Genomic DNA, 18,905 nt, shown 5'->3' with positions numbered 1-18,905 from the left:
GAGAGGAAAAGGAAATGTAAACAGCTCAGTAGGTTGGTGAGATTATTAGGGGCTCTTTCCTGAAACTTTTCCCTAATGTAATTTCTTTTCTTATCCTGCTTGTTATTAAAAGGAATACTTCTTCAAAAATACATAATGCATTATTTCTAAAGCTGGTTTATTTTTCCTATTTGTGGGAAACTACATGTTTGTTTTTATAATGTGTCTAACTATTTTCTAACTATTTGAATATTTAGATTTGAATATAACCAGTGTTTAGTATAAGGAGTAGGAAACAGGTGATAAATGCTCTGATTTTAGGACCACTTTACACTCTTAAAAATTACTGAGGTCCTCAAAGAGCTTTTGATTATCAGTATTTACTGTTTTAGAAAACAAAAACTGAGAGCAAAATTAAATGTGTATTAATTTAAAATAACAATAAACTTATTACATGTTAATAAGTATTAATATTAATGGATTTTTATGAAAAATAACTATTTCCAAAATGACAAAAGCTTGGTGGGTAAAGTGGCATTGAATTACATTTTTGCAAATCTCATTTATGTCTGTCTAAATAAGACAGTTTCTCATTTCTGCTTTTGCATTTATCCTAATGTAATATGTTGCTTTAGATAATGTGTATAATGAAAATATGCCTCTACAAAGATGAAAGGAAAGACCTTTTGAACCCCTAAAAGAGTTATGGTGGCCTTTATACTTGGAGAACCCACTGATCTATATAATGGATCAAGACATTCCAGAATATTCTTCTCTTCCTGTTCTTTGGGAGTTCTGTTAAAATTATAAGGTTCTGCTGAATCTTTTGAGAGGGTTCAAAATTAATAATAATGCTTTATATTTGAGTAGCATCTTCTGGTTTCCAAAGTTATATACTTATTTTATCTTCAAAACAATATTAGGAATTACTGGGGCAGGTTTACTATACTTTATCTAGAGACATCTGTGGATTTTGGTCAGGAGAAAGACCTTTCCAAACCTTTCCAAGAGCTTTGCTAAAACTGCTACAGTTCATTTGGCTTATGGCAAACCCAAATGAAGAAGGGAATGTGATGCATTTTTCTCCATAACCCACAGTAATTTTGAAATGACAAAGTAGAAAATTTAATGAGACTTAGGCCAGTTTTGCCAAGCAGTGAGGCTGCTTCTCTTCCTACCTCCCCCCCTTTTTTTGTGATGTTTTAATTCCGTATTTAAACCTGGTAAGTAGAGTTATGGTATGTGGTATGAACGTGGTATGTCTACATGAGGTTAGTTATGGTAAGGCTACAAAATAGGAATACTGTTCTTTGAAACATTTAGGGCAAGAAGGCAAAATTCTTCCATTGGGGCGGGATGGAGTTGAGACAAGGTATGTGTGAGCCCTTTTTGCTAAGGAAACAGGGAAACTTAGAAACTGGCTGGGGACAAGGCAGTTAATCTGGCTGTAAAATGAAGACTCCTCACCTGCCTCACAGAGTGGTTGATTCTAGAGAATATTGGCAGTAACTTTAGGAGGTGGATTGACTCAGTATCTGGGTGGTTACAGACCGCACCAGGCAACTAGACACACAGGTAGAGCTTGTGCTCTGAGTGCGCGTCTGAAAATAAACTTGCCAATTTGTGAAGGACAGCTTGGCCAATGACTGCTATGGGTAGAGGACCTTCCCCACTTCAAGGCCTTTTAGAACAAAGCAGTTCTTTATGTGAAATTATCTGAGTACATGCTTTTCTTCTTCCAAACTACACAGTGGTTAATTAGGGTATCGGTCCATTTACTGTCTCCTTTATGTTTCAAGATAATAGTGGAAAGACTGCAAGGAAGAGACCAGGTCACTGGGTTCATCGGGGTCATTTAACTGCCCAATGTGCAAAGTGTGATGGTGTCCTTATCGATCCTCTCAGGTGTTTGAAATGGATACTATAATCTGGTTGTGATTTTATGAACAGAGACTCTGGATTCTGGTCCCGTGTCTTCCTTTAACTACTGAGCTTTGTGACATTGGGGTTATTACTCCAATTCCCTGAACCTCCCCGTGTCATGTCTATAAAGTGATTTTCACAGTGTACAACTGTGACTAAGATACAGCTTATAATGTTAGTGCTCAATACTTGTTCTTACCAATGAGATTACAAGACTAAGGCATTCTGGTGGTTTTAAGAGCTACTTGCAGCAGTTGCTTTCAGCAGGGTCTAACCAAAGGTATAACCTGTGTCAGGACATGGTGTTCAGTTGACATGCAGGTTAGAGATTCTGTTCTCAGACGGAAGAGAAATTGGCTTTGAGATGGTGACCTGTGGGTATTTTAATTAGGCTACTTATTAAGCTGTAACCTCAATCTCCTTGAGGGCAGCTCTTGACTTCTGTCTCTATCCCTTGTTCCTGACAGGTAGTAGGCACTCACTTATATTTAGCAAGAGGAATGTCAGAAATGTTAAAGAAAAACAAATTCCAATCAGGAGGCCCTTTCAGCACCTAGATGGAGGGGCAAAGAGATGGGAGCGATTTGAGTTCTTAAGACACAAGAAATTGGGCTTTAGGGCTACAGGATGGTTTTGTGATCAGACAGAACTTTCTTCGCAGTTCTTCGTGTCATTTGGTCTCAAGTCTAAGGACTTGAGAGTCTAAGACTTAAAGACTTCCTGTCCTTTGTGTGTTACAGCAACATGGCCAATGCCCTGGCCAACGCCACCTGTGAGCGCTGCAAGGGGGGGTTTGCACCTGCCGAGAAGATTGTGAACAGTAACGGGGAGCTGTACCACGAGCAGTGCTTCGTGTGTGCTCAGTGCTTCCAGCAGTTCCCGGAGGGACTCTTCTATGAGGTGAGTCAGCCCGGACAGAAGCACAGGGATGCCATTTTGAGGCATCCTTCTTTGTTTTGAATTTCAGTATGAAGATTATATTGACATGCCTGGTATTTGGTACCCATCAGGTCAGTGATGACTTCTGTGCAGAATGCCCTGTCAGACACTGCCCCCCATACCCCACCTTGCCACTTGTATTGTTCATCTCACCTCCCTGTTTCAGAACCCTTGGTACCTTGTGACTTGACCTATCAGACTTGTGCACTTCAGCTCAGCAGACAGAGCCCTTTCATAAATGTCAGCCACAGGCTCTCTGGCTTTTCCACTCAGGTCCCCAGTTGCTTGCCGCCTACACATGCCTTACTGATTCCTGCCTCTCTCTCTTTCCCTGACTCAGAGCACCATGAAATACCCTCTCTAAAGCAGGGCATCTGTTACTGACCTTTCATGCAGTGAGTGGGAATGTCCATGTATTTATTGCCTAAGGGGGATCTTGTTCAGATGCTTTGGAGGGATATCCTGTCCATATTAAGCTCTTATATGTATCTTCTTTTTCAAATTCTTGCTCTCTTTTTTTTTTTAATTTATTTTATTTTTGTTGAGTAATCTCCATATCTAATGTAGGGCTCAGACTCATAGCCTCAAAATCAAGAGTCACGTGTTCCACCAACTGAGCCAGCCAGGTATCCCCCAAATTCTTGTTCTTGATTCTTTTGTGTTACCCTGTGGTGTCTACATATCCTTTGTATTTCTTATGATCACTGAAACCCCCTTCTCACAGAGTATGTATGCTTTTGGGACTAGTCCGTGGAGGCTGAACCCATGCTGTTAATGAAGGTAAGAGTGGGATGTGTGTGTGTGTCCAATTATATCGTGTACTTTTACCAACTTACTCCTTACATATCTATATGTGTGTTACTCATACGTGTGTCTCTCTGTGATAATGTATGCACATAGAATTGTGCATGGGTGCTCTTTGATTTCTTTTTGCCTACCACATTTTTTAATTTCCCGGTTTTAAAAGCCATTTTAAAAGGAAGGAAGGTAGTTTCTAATGGTCATTAGTAAGTCAATTGTTTGCCACTCAGACTGCAGTTTCCCATAGAAACAATGCCTCCTGTAAGGGGAGGTTTCCAGGCCAGCCTGTAGAAAAGCTATTTAGTCCATCATATGCACATGACATACAGAGCTGCCCTGTATATAGTAATGTAACTCTGGGAATAGCTTTAAGAGATTTGATTAGGGATCACTGTTTTATTCACCAGAATACATTTTTGAGCTCCTGCTATATCCTAGAAACCGCATTCCTCACAATAAAAACCCTAGCAATAGGTACAGGAACTATTGTTCTCTTTTCTTTCATTTCTTCCTAACTCTTTCCTTGGGCAGTGGGAATCTTTTTCTGTCAGAGGTAATGGCTTTGGGCTAGGACTAGCAAGCGATAGGAGAGTCATAGTAGGAGGGAAGTCAGGGTGGAGTAGGAGCTGTGCTGCTTGGCATCATGGTAACAGATCCTCCCGGAGGCTGTGGGAGAAGCTGCCAGTGGTAATGAGGAGGGTGGCAGCTAGATTCCTGAAGAAGAAAAGGAAATCGCTAGGGGTCTGGGCAGCAAGGAGAGAAAGGGAGTGGGGGCAAAATGGGGGCTCAATTGGAGTAAAAGGATGAGGACCTGCTTCTGTGGTCTGGATGAAACATTCAGGTTCTCAGGTCAGCACAGTGGAGGCATGCCAGGAGGGCAAGGAAGGAGGTCACTTAAGAGAGTCAGGAGTCTGCCTCCTGAAGAAACATGAGCCTTCAGATTCTGTCGTCCCATTCTTACCCCTGCCTTTTTCCTGCATCATGGCCCAAAGAAATTGAAATGTCCCTATAACACAGCAGATCTGTGACATGAATGGGATTAGAACCTCATTTGGTCTCCTAATGCCCAATATGGTATTCTTTCCCTTGCATGTTCTTTTCAAATCTAAGACATTTTTATCGAAATGGGTAGTTATGGCAGAATCCTTAAGAGAGGGTCCAAAGGAGCAAGAGAAGGACCCAGAAGAGAAAGGCAGGGTCAGTTTTTCCAAACATTAGTTCCATATTATATGGTCTGTGTGCCTGGCACTTTGGAATTAATTATGTTGTCAAGCACAGTCACCTCCTGAGGGGCTTGTTCTGCATCTGTAAACTGTCAGCTGCCAGGCCACTTGTGCTTTAGTCAGAGAGAAGGCTCTGTGAGAGCTTCCAGTAGGACAGAATAAGGCATGACTCACACTTGTCCCCCTGCCCACCTCACACTCCCTTTTACTTCTGGACTATAAATATGCTCCCTGGGTCTGTCTGATATTATTCCAGAATGTTACAAATACCCAGAACTGGTCTATTAATGGGCTGTTACCCAGCTTCAGGTCTGTTGGGTCCTGAGGAAGATTGCTATTTTAGCTACACTGATAATTAAAACCCCTTTCTCAAGGCCGGGATTTGTAAACCTGCATGTGGAAAATCTGGCTTTTCCTTTTGGTTGAATGATATTAGAGATGAAGCTGTCCAAGGCTTCCAAGAAATAATCTACTCTCAGTTATTGAAAAGGAAGCCCAAAAATTTACTTCGGCTTGCTTTCCATTGAGACACAATGTATGTACTTCAGTCTCGCTGTATGTAGTAATAGCAGATGTGGGGTGCCTGGGTGGCTCAGTTGGTTAAATGACTGACTCTTGATTTCGGCCTATGTCATGATCTCAGCGTCATGAGATCAGGCTTGTGTCCAGCTCCACATCCAACATGGAGTCTGCTTGTCCCTCCCTTTGCTCCTCCCCACACTCGCTCGCTCTCTCAAATAAATAAAATCTTTAAAAAAAAAAAAAAAAAAGCATCTGTGTCCTTTGCACTCTACAGCTTTGATACTGCTTTTGTCTTGATTAAAACATCATTCTTCCCTTATTTGCACAGCCTCTACTCTTTCTCCATAGAATTAGTTCTGAAGACTTATAGGTGGGTTCTCTGCACTCACTTCCCCTTGCAAATGGGATTCATTTTTACTGTGGAACTTCTGATATTTTGGATGAGATGGCCAGGATGTTCCTCCTTCCTTTGGCCCCAGAGGCAAATTTAGCATTACACTGCTGTTTCCTGTCCACTCGAGGATGTTTGTCTGGAGGTAAGCTGATTGAGCTCTGCTATTTCTGGCTCATCTGCATCTCCTCTTAAAGTGAGTTAGCTGCAGCCAGGATTATTACCTGCTTTGGCTCCTTACTCAAGGTGAACTTCAGTCCTACCAGATCATGTGGTTCAGCTAGTGAACTTAACAGTTTGCCATTAGACTGTAATACATCACCCCGTGAAGAATAAAAGATTGGGCTCCGTGAATCTTGGGCTCCATAGCTTCTGTCATCAATGACTGCTTTACTCAGGGTGTTTTTATTACAGGGCCACGTGACTCATGTTTTCAGGCCACTCCCATCTGTCTCATTTCAGTTACCTTCTCTAGTACCACAGCACTTTTTTTATACCTTTACTTTTTTTTAATTTTTTTAAAGATTTTATTTATTTATTTGATAGAGAAAGATCACAAGTAGGCAAAGATGCAGGCAGAAAGAGAGGAGGAAGCAGGCTTCCTGCTGAGCAGAGAGCCCAATGCGGGACTCGATCCCAGGACCCTGAGATCATGACCTGAGCCGAAGGCAGAGGCTTTAACCCACTGAACCACCTGGGTGCCCTATTTATACCTTTAGTATGGAGAGCATTTCACATGTTTATTTATATGCTTATCTTCTTCCCCTCTAACTTTAAATACCTTGGTGTAAGGACTTTCCTCATTAATCGGTATCTCTATCTATCATTTGTTACACAATATTTGATGACTACAAGGCGCTTAATAGATACAATGATGTGTATACAGTACTTGGATAGTATAGATGGCAAGATAAAATGCTAATATACCCACTAGGAACCAGGGAAAACATTTTCTAATGTAAACATTTCCAGGCTATACTTCAAAATCTTGGTACGCTTTACTCATTTACTTATTGTTCATCTCACGAACATTGTCCCAGCTTTATTTTGAGAGTGGTGGATGAAGGAAATGTATTTTTTTTTTAAGATTTTATTTATTTATTTATTTGACAGAAATCACAAGTAGGCAGAGAGGCAAGCAGAGAGAAAGAAAGGGAAGCAGGCTCCCCGCGGGGCTTGATCCCACATCCCTGGGATCATGACCTGAGCTGAAGGCAGAGGCTTTAACCCACTGAGCCATCAGGCGCCCCAAGAAATGTATTCTTAAGTAGAAACAGAGGAGATTTCAGTTTTGGGTAGACCCTGACTAAGTGCCATGACTAAGAGCCATGATGTATTTTCAGTACCATATGTGGACTGCTGACTTGAGATGTTAGTTCAGGTCAATGTGGTGTCACTGAATAAACTTACTTTTGATTTAAAACCTACAGAAAAGTTGAAAGAATAGTACAATGAATATCATGTACCCTTATGCATCTCACACATATGCCCACCACACCCATCTTCTGCCAAATTATTTGGAAGTAATTTGCAGACATATAACACTAAATGAAGTTACTTTTAATCCCCCCCCCACACACACACAGGGGAAGTACAGTGGAAGGGTTTTAGTTAAGAGATGATTTTAGGGATACTGGCCTTACAAAATGTTCTCATTTTGGGTGACTTGTATCTAGGTGGTTTTTAATATAATCACTTCTGGTACTTGGAGTACTACTTATTGAGTTAAAAGCTGCCCTCCCCCCAGTTTGTTTAAATGATTCAAATGACTTTAAATGATTCAAATGACCTATGCTCTCCAAGAGCATAGGTTAAAAGGAAAAAAAAGAGCACAATTCTCTACTTTGATGTGGGCTGGACTTAATGACTCACTTCTAACAAGGATATAGAAATGGGTAAAGTAGTAACTTTGCAGCAGCAAAACCTGACAGGTACCACCATCTTAACCAAGTGATCAAGGTTAACTTGAGTGATAAGAAATTGTGTTGAGATCATGTACTTCCCAGTATGATGCAAGAAATAGAGCACCTTATTACCTCTGTAGTGTTCTTCCCCCAAATCTATGACCTCAGTCTAATCATGAGACAAACCCATATTGAGGAGCACTCTTCAAAACAGCTGACTGGTACCCTTCAAAGATGTCAGGGTCATGTAAGATTGGAGGTGACCAAAGAGCCTCACTTGGTCCGGCTTCCTTGAGATTTTCCAGTAGTGTTGTTTATTCATTCTTTATTAGGAAACATGTATCCATAATTAGGATGTTTCAGGACCTCAGTATTTTTCTCAGATTTGTACAGTGGAAACAGAGGGTGGATTCACTTTATTGGTACATGGTCAAAAGGGAACCCAGTAGTTCAAGGCTTTAATGTCATTGTTCCACATTCAGTAGAATTACCTCCATCTGTGTTCAGATGCCCAATTCTCAAGTGAGGTTAGATTGTATGTTGGCAGAGAAGCCAGGCAATCTTTCAAACATGATTTTTAAGTTCTTAAAGAAACCCACAAGATAATTAAAGAATTCTAGGTTATATTCTCTGTTAGTCTGCCAAAGAGAGGTGGTAGATACAGAAGCAGCAGCAGCACAGATTTTAGAGTCTGACAGCCTTGGATTGAATCCCAGTTCTACTGACTTCGGTGTGAGTTATTTAATATTTTTGAATTTCAGTTTTCTCTAACAAGGGATGATCACACATGTCTTATAGGCAGTTTGAACCAAGGTAGCATGTACAGTACTAAGTAAATTAGTACACTCTCTAGTACCACTTTCCAGTGGATACTGCTCAGATAGGTAATGTTTGCACACACTAAACCAGGGTTCCTTATTCTCAGCACTGTTGACTTTTTTTTTTTTAAGATTTATTTATTTATTTGACAGGCAGAGATCACAAGGAGGCAGAGAGGCAGGCAGAGAGAGACGTGGAAGCAGGCTCCTCGATGATCAGAGAGCTGGATGCGGGGCTTGATCCCAGGACCATGGGACCATGAGCTGAAGGCAGAGGCTTTAACCCACTGAGCCACCCAGGCGCCCCAGCACTGTTGACATTTTGAACTCAGTAATTCTTTGTTTTGGGGGCTCCCCTGTGTATTGTAGGCTGTTCAGTAATATTTCTGCCACTCTGCCCCTCTAGATCCCCATTTGTGACAACCAAAAGTATCTCCATACATTGCCAAATATCCCTTGGGGAGCTAGATCACCCCAGTTGAGGGATGCCTGGATGACCCATAGGTTAAGGATCTGCCTTTGGCTCAGGTCATGATCCCAGGGTCCTGGGATAGTGTCCCACATTGGGCTCCTTAGTGGGGATCCCGCTTCTCCCTCTGCCTGCTCCTCCCCCTGCTTGTGCACAATGCTCTCTCTCTCTCAGACAAATAAAGAAAATCTTTCAACATAAATCACCCTCTATTGAGAACCACTACACTGAATGAGGGCATCCCTTTGAATAGGTCATGAGCTTCACTATGATAATAGCAAGTCCATTCCAAGTGGGCATGTTCCCCAAGTTGTGTAGGCGATACCCTCATAAAACAAAACCCTTTTTCTGTCTCTAAGAATTTGACTGCACTTAGAGTTAATTCTTAGATGATGAATTTAATTAGAAAGTATTTCCAGACAGATTTAACTTTAAAAAGGCCCTTAAGAAAGCCTCTGTTTTCTGGCTTAAGTTGGCATAAGGAAATATAAGTATACCATTCTTGGGTAGTCATCATTCATAATGAAAGTGTCATCCTCGTTTAGCAAAAGGCAAGATGGCCCTATCTGTATGGTGATTAGAACTGCTTCCTACTTAGAACTGATATCCTACTTCTGCATTTTAATTTTAAAAAACACTTTTTTTTTTTTTTTAAAGATTTATTTATTTATTTGACAGAGAGAAATTACAAGTACACTGAGAGGCAGGCAGAGAGAGAGAGAAGGAAGCAGGCTCCCTGCTGAGCAGAGAGCCCGATGCGGGACTTGATCCCAGGACCCTGAGATCATGACCCGAGCCGAAGGCAGCGGCCTAACCCACTGAGCCACCCAGGCGCCCCTTAAAAAACACTTTTTAAATATGAATGATTCTAACAATGATTTATCTTTTAATTTTGTCTGTCTTAGAAGGTAGTGATCAGGGTATTAATAAAAGGGAACACATTAAAACAGTCATGGTGGTGTTGCTCTCCACCACCGGCACCACCAAACGTTGAGGTGCTGTTTCTGGTTTCACGTGAGTCTCTCGAGGGTAAGGTCACCTAGTTCGTCTTACTTCTTCACAGTCCTTCACTTTGCCTGGAATGTGGTACTTCATGTGTGAATGCCCTGTAATTGCTAATTTTGAGTTACATTAGTATTTTTATTTCCGAAATAACTAAACCTCTGTTATGAGCCAGGCACTGTACTAGATGTTTTACAAATTGTTCTTGTTGTTTTTCATACCTTTGATTCTCACATGAGCCCTACAAATTAGGTATTTTCATTCCTAACTTACATGTCGCCATGATGAGGCTCAGAGGCCTTGCCCACAGTTAACTAGTGGGGATGTGGTCAGATCAGGATTTTATCTCACACCTGCTCGTCTGCACAAGGATGCCCTGAGTCTCACCAAAACTGAAATGGATTCCTAGGACTAATGTTTTATCATTCGGAGAGATAATGCTCTCTTGTATATGGCCATCACTGCTTTTTCAGTCATTCAGGAAATATTTATGGAAAGCTTACAGATGCAATGTGTGGCAGACTGTGTAGGCCACACTGTGCCCTAGTCCTAGGAGTGAATATAGTTTTTACAGTGATTTGGGTAGAATTTGGAGATGGCTTCCATGGTACTTTCCTTCATTTTCAGATCAGGAAAATTTAGAGAGGTTAGATAAATGTATGAATATATGATTAGTGATCTTTGAATTTGGTATTGTAGTTAGCTTCGAAGGGAAAGCTGCTTCCATCAGTGCTGGTTTTCATGAGTTACTAGGATCTCCTGTCATCTTCCAGTACATATGAAGAAATAGTTGTAAAGTGACCAAGTCATTGGCGGCATGAGAAGGCTGTTTAAATATCATTTGGGGCTGGGGGGGATACCTATTCAAACCAGAAGCCCAAACATTACCAACTATATATAGCCACTGTAATGGTTCCTAAATCTAAGTTTGTGATATCTTGGGAAATCTTCAGTAAAAGGATGATCTTAATATTCCCCTAAGAAGATACTTTTGAAAGTAAAATAGAACTAACAGTTAAAGAGAGCTATAATTCCAGAAACATGACGAGTCACATTGAACCAAGGCTATGAACATGGTGTGCATTTTGGCATAGTACACGTTTAGGGGATAGGTTCTTTGTTAATATTTCAGGTTTCTTTCTTTCTCTTTAGTTTGAAATTTCTGAATGTGTCCTTTTCTCCCTATCACAGAATGCATAACAGGAAAGACCAATTTATGATGAGTGATTTAGTGGAAAGAGAGTTTACAAAGAGATTTCTTCACTCATTTCCTTTTATACAGAATCATGATTACTCAGGAAGGCTGAACTCTGAGAAGGGAGGTCTGTTTGGAAGGAAACTGTCCAACTAGAGGAGGTGTTTATCTGCTGACCCATTCACTTCAAAGCAATTTATGATGAACCAGTGCAAATCACCAAGTGAAGATCATTAACATTTGCACTTGCCTTGAAATGAGACTGTCAGCCCAGTTTCTAATTCTGAGCTCTCTTTAAAGAAGCAGAATTTCTTCCTACTTCCTCTTACCCCCCACGCAAAGAGAATCTTCACAGAACTCAAAACTTAGAACAGTTCAAAACAGAGCTATTTTTGGTTAGAGTTCATCCTCCCTCATACTGAACAATCCCTGTTCCTTGCAGGTGGCAACAACTGGGATTCTTAGACATTCTGTTTTAACACTGTCTGAAGCATTAATACTTCCTACAGGCTGATGGTATTTTAAACCAGTTTTGGGTCCACATAGTAGGGAACTGTGTTGGATGTTCTATATTGAGATTTGTGGCAGATTTGGAAATGTAATCATAACAGCTTCCTTTTAAGACTTTGCCCTTTTCATCCCTGATTTCAAAAGGACTCATCCTTTCCCTCCAGTTTTGTTGAAACATGATCAACAGACAACATTGTGTAAGTTTAAGGTGTACAACATGATGATTTAATACATGTGTATATTATGAAATGATGACCATAGTAAGGTCAGTCAACACATCAGCACCTCATGTAATTATCTTTTGAATGTGTGTGTGGTGAGAACATTTAAGATCTACTCTTAAGTCTACCGTACAGTATTTTTAACTATAACTATATATTAGATCCCCAGTTATTCATTTTATAACTGGAAGTTTGTACCCCTTGACTAACATCTCCCCATTTCCCCCCATCCCTCCAGGCCCCAGTAACTACTCTCTATTTCTGTGAGTTTAGGGTTTTTAGATTCCACACATAAACGAGGTCACACAGTATCTGTCTTTCTCTGCCTAACTTATTTCTTTTGCACAGTACCGTGCAGGTCTGTCCATGTTGTTGCAAATAGCAGGATTTCCTTCTTTTTTATAGCTGAATGGTATTCCACTGTGTATTTATACCACAGGACTCATCCTTTCAAAGGGAGAGTCCTGTGAGAGCAAAGTAAAGAGAGCAGTGCTAAGAAATTGGGAACATGATGAGTATGTGTTAAAGAGCCAGAACACAGCAGCCAGAAGAGAAGAGGCTTGTGACTCTCACGAGGGACTGAGACGTTAAACAGCTTGACCAAAGTCATACAGGCAGTCAGTGGTTCAGCCAGAATTTACACTTCAGGCCTTTTGGATCCACAGTCAGTGTTATGCTACCTTTTTGAAGTATATCTTTTTTTAAAATATTTTATTTATTTATTTGACAGAGAGAGAGGTCACAAGTAGACAGAGAGGCAGGCAGAGAGAGGGAGAAGTAGGTTCCCCGCCGAGCAGAGAGCCCAATGTGGGGGTCCATCCCAGGACCCCGAGACCGTGACCTGAGCCAAAGGCAGAGGCTTAACTCACTGAGTCACCCAGGCGCCCCTGTTTGAATTATATCTTAAAAAATTTATTCTAGGGGCACCTGGATGGCTTGGTCGGTTAAGCACCCGACTCTTTTTCCACTCAGGTCGTGATCTCAGAGTTGTGGGTTTGAGCCCCGTTTTGTTTCAGGCTCCATGCTCAGTGGGGAGTCTGCTTAGAATTCTCTTCCTTTCCCTTGGACCCTCCCCTGCATGCACTCTCTCTCTAAGTAAGTAAATAGATCTTTAAAAAATTTCAAATTACAACCAATCCTAATTTTTTCTATCTTCTGCTAGCAAATACAGTATATATGCTAACGGCTGGACTCATTTTGTTTTTGTTTTAAACAATATACATCTTTCTCTTTCATTAAATACAAACTAAAAGTTTAGAGGGTTTTTTTTAATTTAATTTTTTTATTTTTTTATAAACATATAATGTATTTTTATTCCCAGGGGTAGTTTTTCTTTTTTAATTAAACTGTGTTTTAATGGATCACTAAATTCTGTGACAGATTTTTTTTGGTCAAGTTGTTTCCATTAAAAAGTACTAAGCGCACGCACACACACACGTACAAATAATGCACAAAACATTATCCTTTCCTTCTGAAGATGTTGTGATGCGTTTTTTTATTATGCTCAGTTAGCTGGCATATATACATCATGAGTTTTGATGTAGTGTTCAACTATTCATTAATGATGCATTGATATCCGTAATCAGTCTTTTAAATGTTAGTGACCAGTTGACACACACATTTCTGAGCCTGGTCTTTCACCACTGACTAAGACTTGGGTGGGTGGTAAACAATTTAGCATGTCCAACTAAATCAGTGGAGTTGGTTCTGAATGTTTATATTTAATTTTTTTAATTACTGCTAGAATTTAAACTCAGATTTCATATATACACGTAGTATATATCCAATAAGGGAACATATCTACTTCATAAATAACTAATGCTTGGGGCTGTACAGTGCATTATGATAAGACTGGGTTAATGTAGCATATCAATATATTATCATCTGCAGCTTTTAAAAACAGATTCATTAAATATATTACAACTCATTTGAATTTCAAAATGAAGTAAGCCTTTTTCTGGCACAGAATAAATCTGCTTTGGCTGGTCTGCCAATTAAGGCATAGTCGATAATGTTCAATAAATTGAGCAAAGTTGCAGCTGATTTCTACGATTGAGCAAATTGAGTTGACTACTAATATATCATTAAAAATGGATGTTGAGGGGCACCTGGGTGGCTCAGTGGGTTAAGCCTCTGCCTTCCGCTCAGGTCATGGTCTCCGAGTCCTGGGATCAAGCCCCAATCCGGGTCTCTGCTCAGCAGGGAGCCTGCTTCCCACTCTCTCTTCCTTCTTATGATCTCTCTCTCTCTGTCAAATAAATAAATAAAATCTTAAAAAAAAAAAAATGGATGTTGAGGTATGCTTGGGTGGCTCAGTTACTAAGCGTCTACCTTTGGCTCAGGTCATGATCCCAGGGTGCTGGGATCCGTCCTGAGTCAGGCTACTTCCTTACAGATCCTGCTTCTCCCTCTGCCTACCACTCCTGCTGCTTGTGCTATCCCCCCCCCGACCCCTGACAAATAAATAAATCTTTAAAAATAAATAAAAATGGATTTTGATAGTCAAACAGCATGTAATACATTTAATATATAACTTGCAAGGAGCTCAAAGATTCAAAGGGAGACATAATTCTCATGACTTATATGAAGAGGGTAAAAGCAGCCCCCAAAACAGAAATTAGTGTTGAACCCTGACTCTTCCAATGTAAATCATATTTATCCTTGGATACATGCAATAATTGTGAGGGGAAGAGGAGCCCTGCTCATCTCATTAAGATAGGCTTTTCAAGTAAACAAATAGTGGAAAGTAAAATTTAACATTTTGACATACTCATGTTTTGACCATTTATGTATTAGTAATCACTGTAATGATAATTTAATCCAGAAGAAAAAGAATGTTTTAGAGCCTTATAGGTTCAGAAAATAAAACAAATTTTAAAAGTTTCCTTATACACATTTTAGTTGCCGAGAAGTATGGTAGGGTGATGTCAAAGACCTTAGTACAGAGTTTAGGAAAAAAAATACCACACCAGAATGAAACTTTGGGGGATGAAGTGGAAATAGTTCAAGGAGAAAAGTGGAGGATACAAATTTTTCCAACTGTTAAAATAGAATTTTTTTTTTAAATTAGTTTTGGCCTCATTTTGAAATGTGTCAATCTGAAATATACTAGAGTATCTACTCTTTGGAAATATTAAAGCTTATAGTACAACATTTCAGGTATTAACCCTGAAAAAAAGTGGGACAGGGTTTGTGTGTATATGCCTGTGTTCTGGAGAGAGAGATCTGCAGCTCTCATTAGACTCTTTAAGATGAGTCTGCAAGCCAGAGAAGACTTAGCATTGTACTCTGGAGCCATTGTACCAGGTCTCACCTCAGTTGTTTGGATCTTTAGGGAGGGTAAAAAACTACTTCTGCTTTTAAAAATCTCAGTAGAATTATTAATTCTTAGGGCAGAGCTCTTAGCTCAAAGACATCTTTCCTATATGTCTCCATGGAATAATTATATTCATCCTGTGATTGTTTCGTCTGTACAAGTTGATGGTACTTTCTATTTCAGTTTGAAGGAAGGAAGTACTGTGAACATGACTTTCAGATGCTCTTTGCTCCTTGCTGTCATCAGTGCGGTAAGTCTTACTGCTGAATGGCAAAGTAAAAAGTGAGTCGCAAAATTATGCCAGTGGTGAAAATGGTGTTTGGTGCTCAATAAAAATAGCATCCAGGTAACTTATTAGTCCTTTCCCTTATTAACATAATAAGCTGGAAGAGTATCAAAACCCAGAGAGAAATGATTTTTAAGGAGATCCACTGTAAAGTTATTTGAGGACCGATTGAGACTTTTATCGGATGATCTTTTGGATGTTCTTGTTCCCTGTTAATTCATCCTTTACCTGCTCACTTTGGGGGTTGCCAGGAGAGAGACAGGGAAGACATTGGTGCTTTGCTTGCATTTTAACCACCTCACTGGTTGCTAATGCTTCTACTGGAAGGTCTCCAGAGATTGGAAAAACTGAGTAGAATGTTCTAAAGTTTAGTGAAAGAAGAAATTGAATATAGGTTTCAAGAAAATGTGCTGTGGATTTAGGTTTTCTATGTCAGCGATGACCAGAAATAAACAAAAGGCCTTCAGGAGAGCCCAGTATATCATTGGGAAAAGGAAAACCACGATCAGAGATGTGATAAGACAACCTAAAAATATGACAGAATCAAAACCAAGGACTCAGATGAAACAAGAGTTTCTTCCTCATGCAGTGCTTACTGTGGTCAACACATGTATAGAAAGTCCCTAGTCGTAGAGAGCGATTTAAACATTTCTTTCTTGGTGTCTTTTGCCTTACTACTTTCCGCAATAGGATGCAAACTGGACATCCTTTGTGTGTTACTTTGCCATAGGTGAATTCATCATTGGCCGAGTGATCAAAGCCATGAATAACAGCTGGCATCCTGAGTGCTTCCGCTGTGACCTCTGCGAGGAAGTTCTGGCAGATATTGGCTTTGTCAAGAATGCTGGGAGGTAGGAGTGTTCCATCCTTGTCAGGTGTGGGTGGAGAAGGAACTGCTATAAGGTCATGCCTGTTTTCCCTGATGAGGCGGTTCTTTAGGGCACTGAGCTGAAGGTACAGGGGACTCAAGACTGCAGTGTATTGGTTCATCTGGTATCTGTTAGAAGAGGATCTTAGACTGCATGTGGCCCTGGGCCAAAAGAAGGGAAATCAGTACTTCAGCTGGAGTTTCTTAAAGATCAGTTGGGTTCCCTGGGTTGGAATAAATTAGTTTTCATGTAAAAAGTAGTGGCTTGATTCTGCTCTTGCAAGCCAGGAGTGATTTTTTAAAAAATGATTTCTTTAACTTCTTTTCAGAGATATGAGGAGCATATTTCTAATTATTAGAAAGAACCTCAGATTTTCAATTGAAGTTTCTAAAAAAGTTTTCGGCTCTATTTAGACATCTGTGTCGTCCCTGTCATAATCGTGAGAAAGCCAGAGGCCTCGGAAAATACATCTGCCAGAAGTGCCATGCCATCATCGATGAGCAGCCGCTGATATTCAAGAATGACCCGTATCATCCAGACCATTTCAACTGTGCCAACTGCGGGTATTGCCATCCCCTGCCTTTTGACTGCACAGATGGTGGAAATAAAAGATCACGTTTTTCTGTATTTCTGTCACTCCAGCATACCAGATTGCTATTCTCCAACATGTAACCTAGAAAATTTAAAACGTGTAAGAAGTCGGGGTGCCTGAGTGGCTCAGTGGGTTAAAGCCTCTGCCTTCGGCTCAGGTCATGATCCCAGGGTCCTGGGATCGAGTCCCGCATCGGGCTCTCTGCTCAGCGGGGAGCCTGCTTCCTTCTCTCTCTCTGCCTGCCTCTCTGCCTACCTGTGATCTCTGTTTGTCAAATAAATAAATAAAATCTTTAAAAAAAAAAAAAACCCTGTAAGAAGTCAAGAAAATAATAAAAAAAATACCCATCGTAGAATTTCATCACTTGACATTTTGCCACTTTTGAGTGTGTACAGCGCACATTCACCCCATTTGTGTGTATGTGTGTACATACGTACATTTACACATACCTCTAAATATTCAGTCAATAGTAAAATGTCCTCAGTTGTCCCCAAAAGTGTTTCTGATCACTGATTTTTCAATACAGGTTCAAAAGAAAAAAGGAAAAAAAAACCTTTAAAAAGTCTTCTGTTTGTACATATTAAACTTTTACAGTTGTAATAGTTAGGGTGTTATCTTAAAATATCTTGAACTATATTTAATTTTGCTTTATTTACTTCTAAAGGGAATTTTTTTTTCAGAAACTCATGATAGATAATTAGACTGTGGTTTTCTAAATTTGCTATATAAAAATTTAATGGATGGGGCGCCTGGGTGGCTCAGTGGGTTAAAGCCTCTGCCTTTGGCCAGGTCATGATCCCAGGGTCCTGGGATTGAGCCCCGCATCAGGCTCTCTGCTCAGCAGGGAGCCTGCCTCCCCCTCTCTCTCTGCCTGCCTCTCTGCCTACTTGTGATCTCTGTCTCTCAAATAAATAAATAAAATCTTTAAAAAAAATTTAATGGAAAAAGGTACTTTAATCAATATGAATGTACATGCTAAATTATTGTGGGGTGGGAGAGATGAGAGAAGCTAAGGATCAATAAAACAGCTTTGTGCTATAAGTACAGCCACCTCATCTTTTTTTGTGATTATCAGTTTGTATCTTATCTCATTTTCTTGCCTGTTTCACTTTGTGGAATTTTTCTCTGTTCATTTGTCATTAGCACTTCTGAAGATTTACTTAAAACAGATGAAATGTAAACAAGTCCATTTGGCTAATTGGGGCCACCTCTGGCTAAATATTTATTGATGCAGGAGACTGGAAATAATACTGAACTAAAGCATTTGGGGGAGGAAAGTTCTGGGCATTTCATCTGTTTATTTTCTATTAGCCTCTAACTCTTAATAGCTTGTGACAATTAGTAAATGGAACTAGTCTTTAAATCTAGACCTCAGTTATTTTGGAAAGATAACATCACTGTCCTAGGCATTGTGATGAATCTCTTCTAGCTTTTTAAGGAAGACAAAGGGATTGTAATGTGATAATAGAAAAAGACATGGTAAATATGATCAGTGTGATCTAACTTATTTGTATATTTTATCATTATGATATGATATTGATGTTTTGATAGGAATCTGAAACTCCTTCAAGCCTATTAATTTAGGATACTGTGAGCAACAGTAAGAGGGGGGAAAGGGTTACAGGGATTGTTACAGTGAAATCTCCAAAAACCTGCTGAAAAGTGTGTTAGCCGCATTGGTTGCCTGATTGTTCTCTCTCGGCAATAGTGTTCAGTGCCATGTCTTTCTTGTGGACAGGAAGGAGCTGACTGCTGATGCCCGCGAGCTGAAAGGGGAGCTGTACTGCCTGCCATGCCATGATAAGATGGGGGTCCCCATCTGTGGAGCTTGTCGGCGGCCCATCGAAGGGCGCGTGGTGAATGCCATGGGCAAGCAGTGGCATGTGGAGGTGAGTCAGTTGTGAAGGGTAACCAGTACTTTTCATTCAGATGTGCTGGGAGAAGG

General features: G+C 40.2%; 1 protein-coding gene across 6 annotated transcripts in view; it reads left to right on the top strand.

Annotated features, from left to right (window-relative positions):
* Positions 1 to 18,905, top strand: part of LIMS1 (LIM zinc finger domain containing 1) — a 141,604-nt gene that overhangs the window by 114,510 nt on the left and 8,189 nt on the right. For all 6 annotated transcript variants that reach the window (XM_032351647.1, XM_032351649.1, XM_032351648.1 and 3 more), the window contains exons 2-6: positions 2,643 to 2,802; positions 15,397 to 15,463; positions 16,230 to 16,350; positions 16,782 to 16,931; positions 18,699 to 18,849. In XM_032351647.1, the coding sequence (XP_032207538.1) occupies positions 2,643 to 2,802; positions 15,397 to 15,463; positions 16,230 to 16,350; positions 16,782 to 16,931; positions 18,699 to 18,849 (649 nt within the window). The remainder of the gene's footprint in view (positions 1 to 2,642; positions 2,803 to 15,396; positions 15,464 to 16,229; positions 16,351 to 16,781; positions 16,932 to 18,698; positions 18,850 to 18,905) is intronic.

Source organism: Mustela erminea, chromosome 7 (assembly GCF_009829155.1).
Source record: "Mustela erminea isolate mMusErm1 chromosome 7, mMusErm1.Pri, whole genome shotgun sequence".
NCBI classification, from domain to species: Eukaryota; Metazoa; Chordata; class Mammalia; order Carnivora; family Mustelidae; genus Mustela; species Mustela erminea.
The sequence above is the reverse complement of the archived record's forward strand: the minus strand, read 5'-3'. Positions and strand labels throughout refer to the sequence as shown.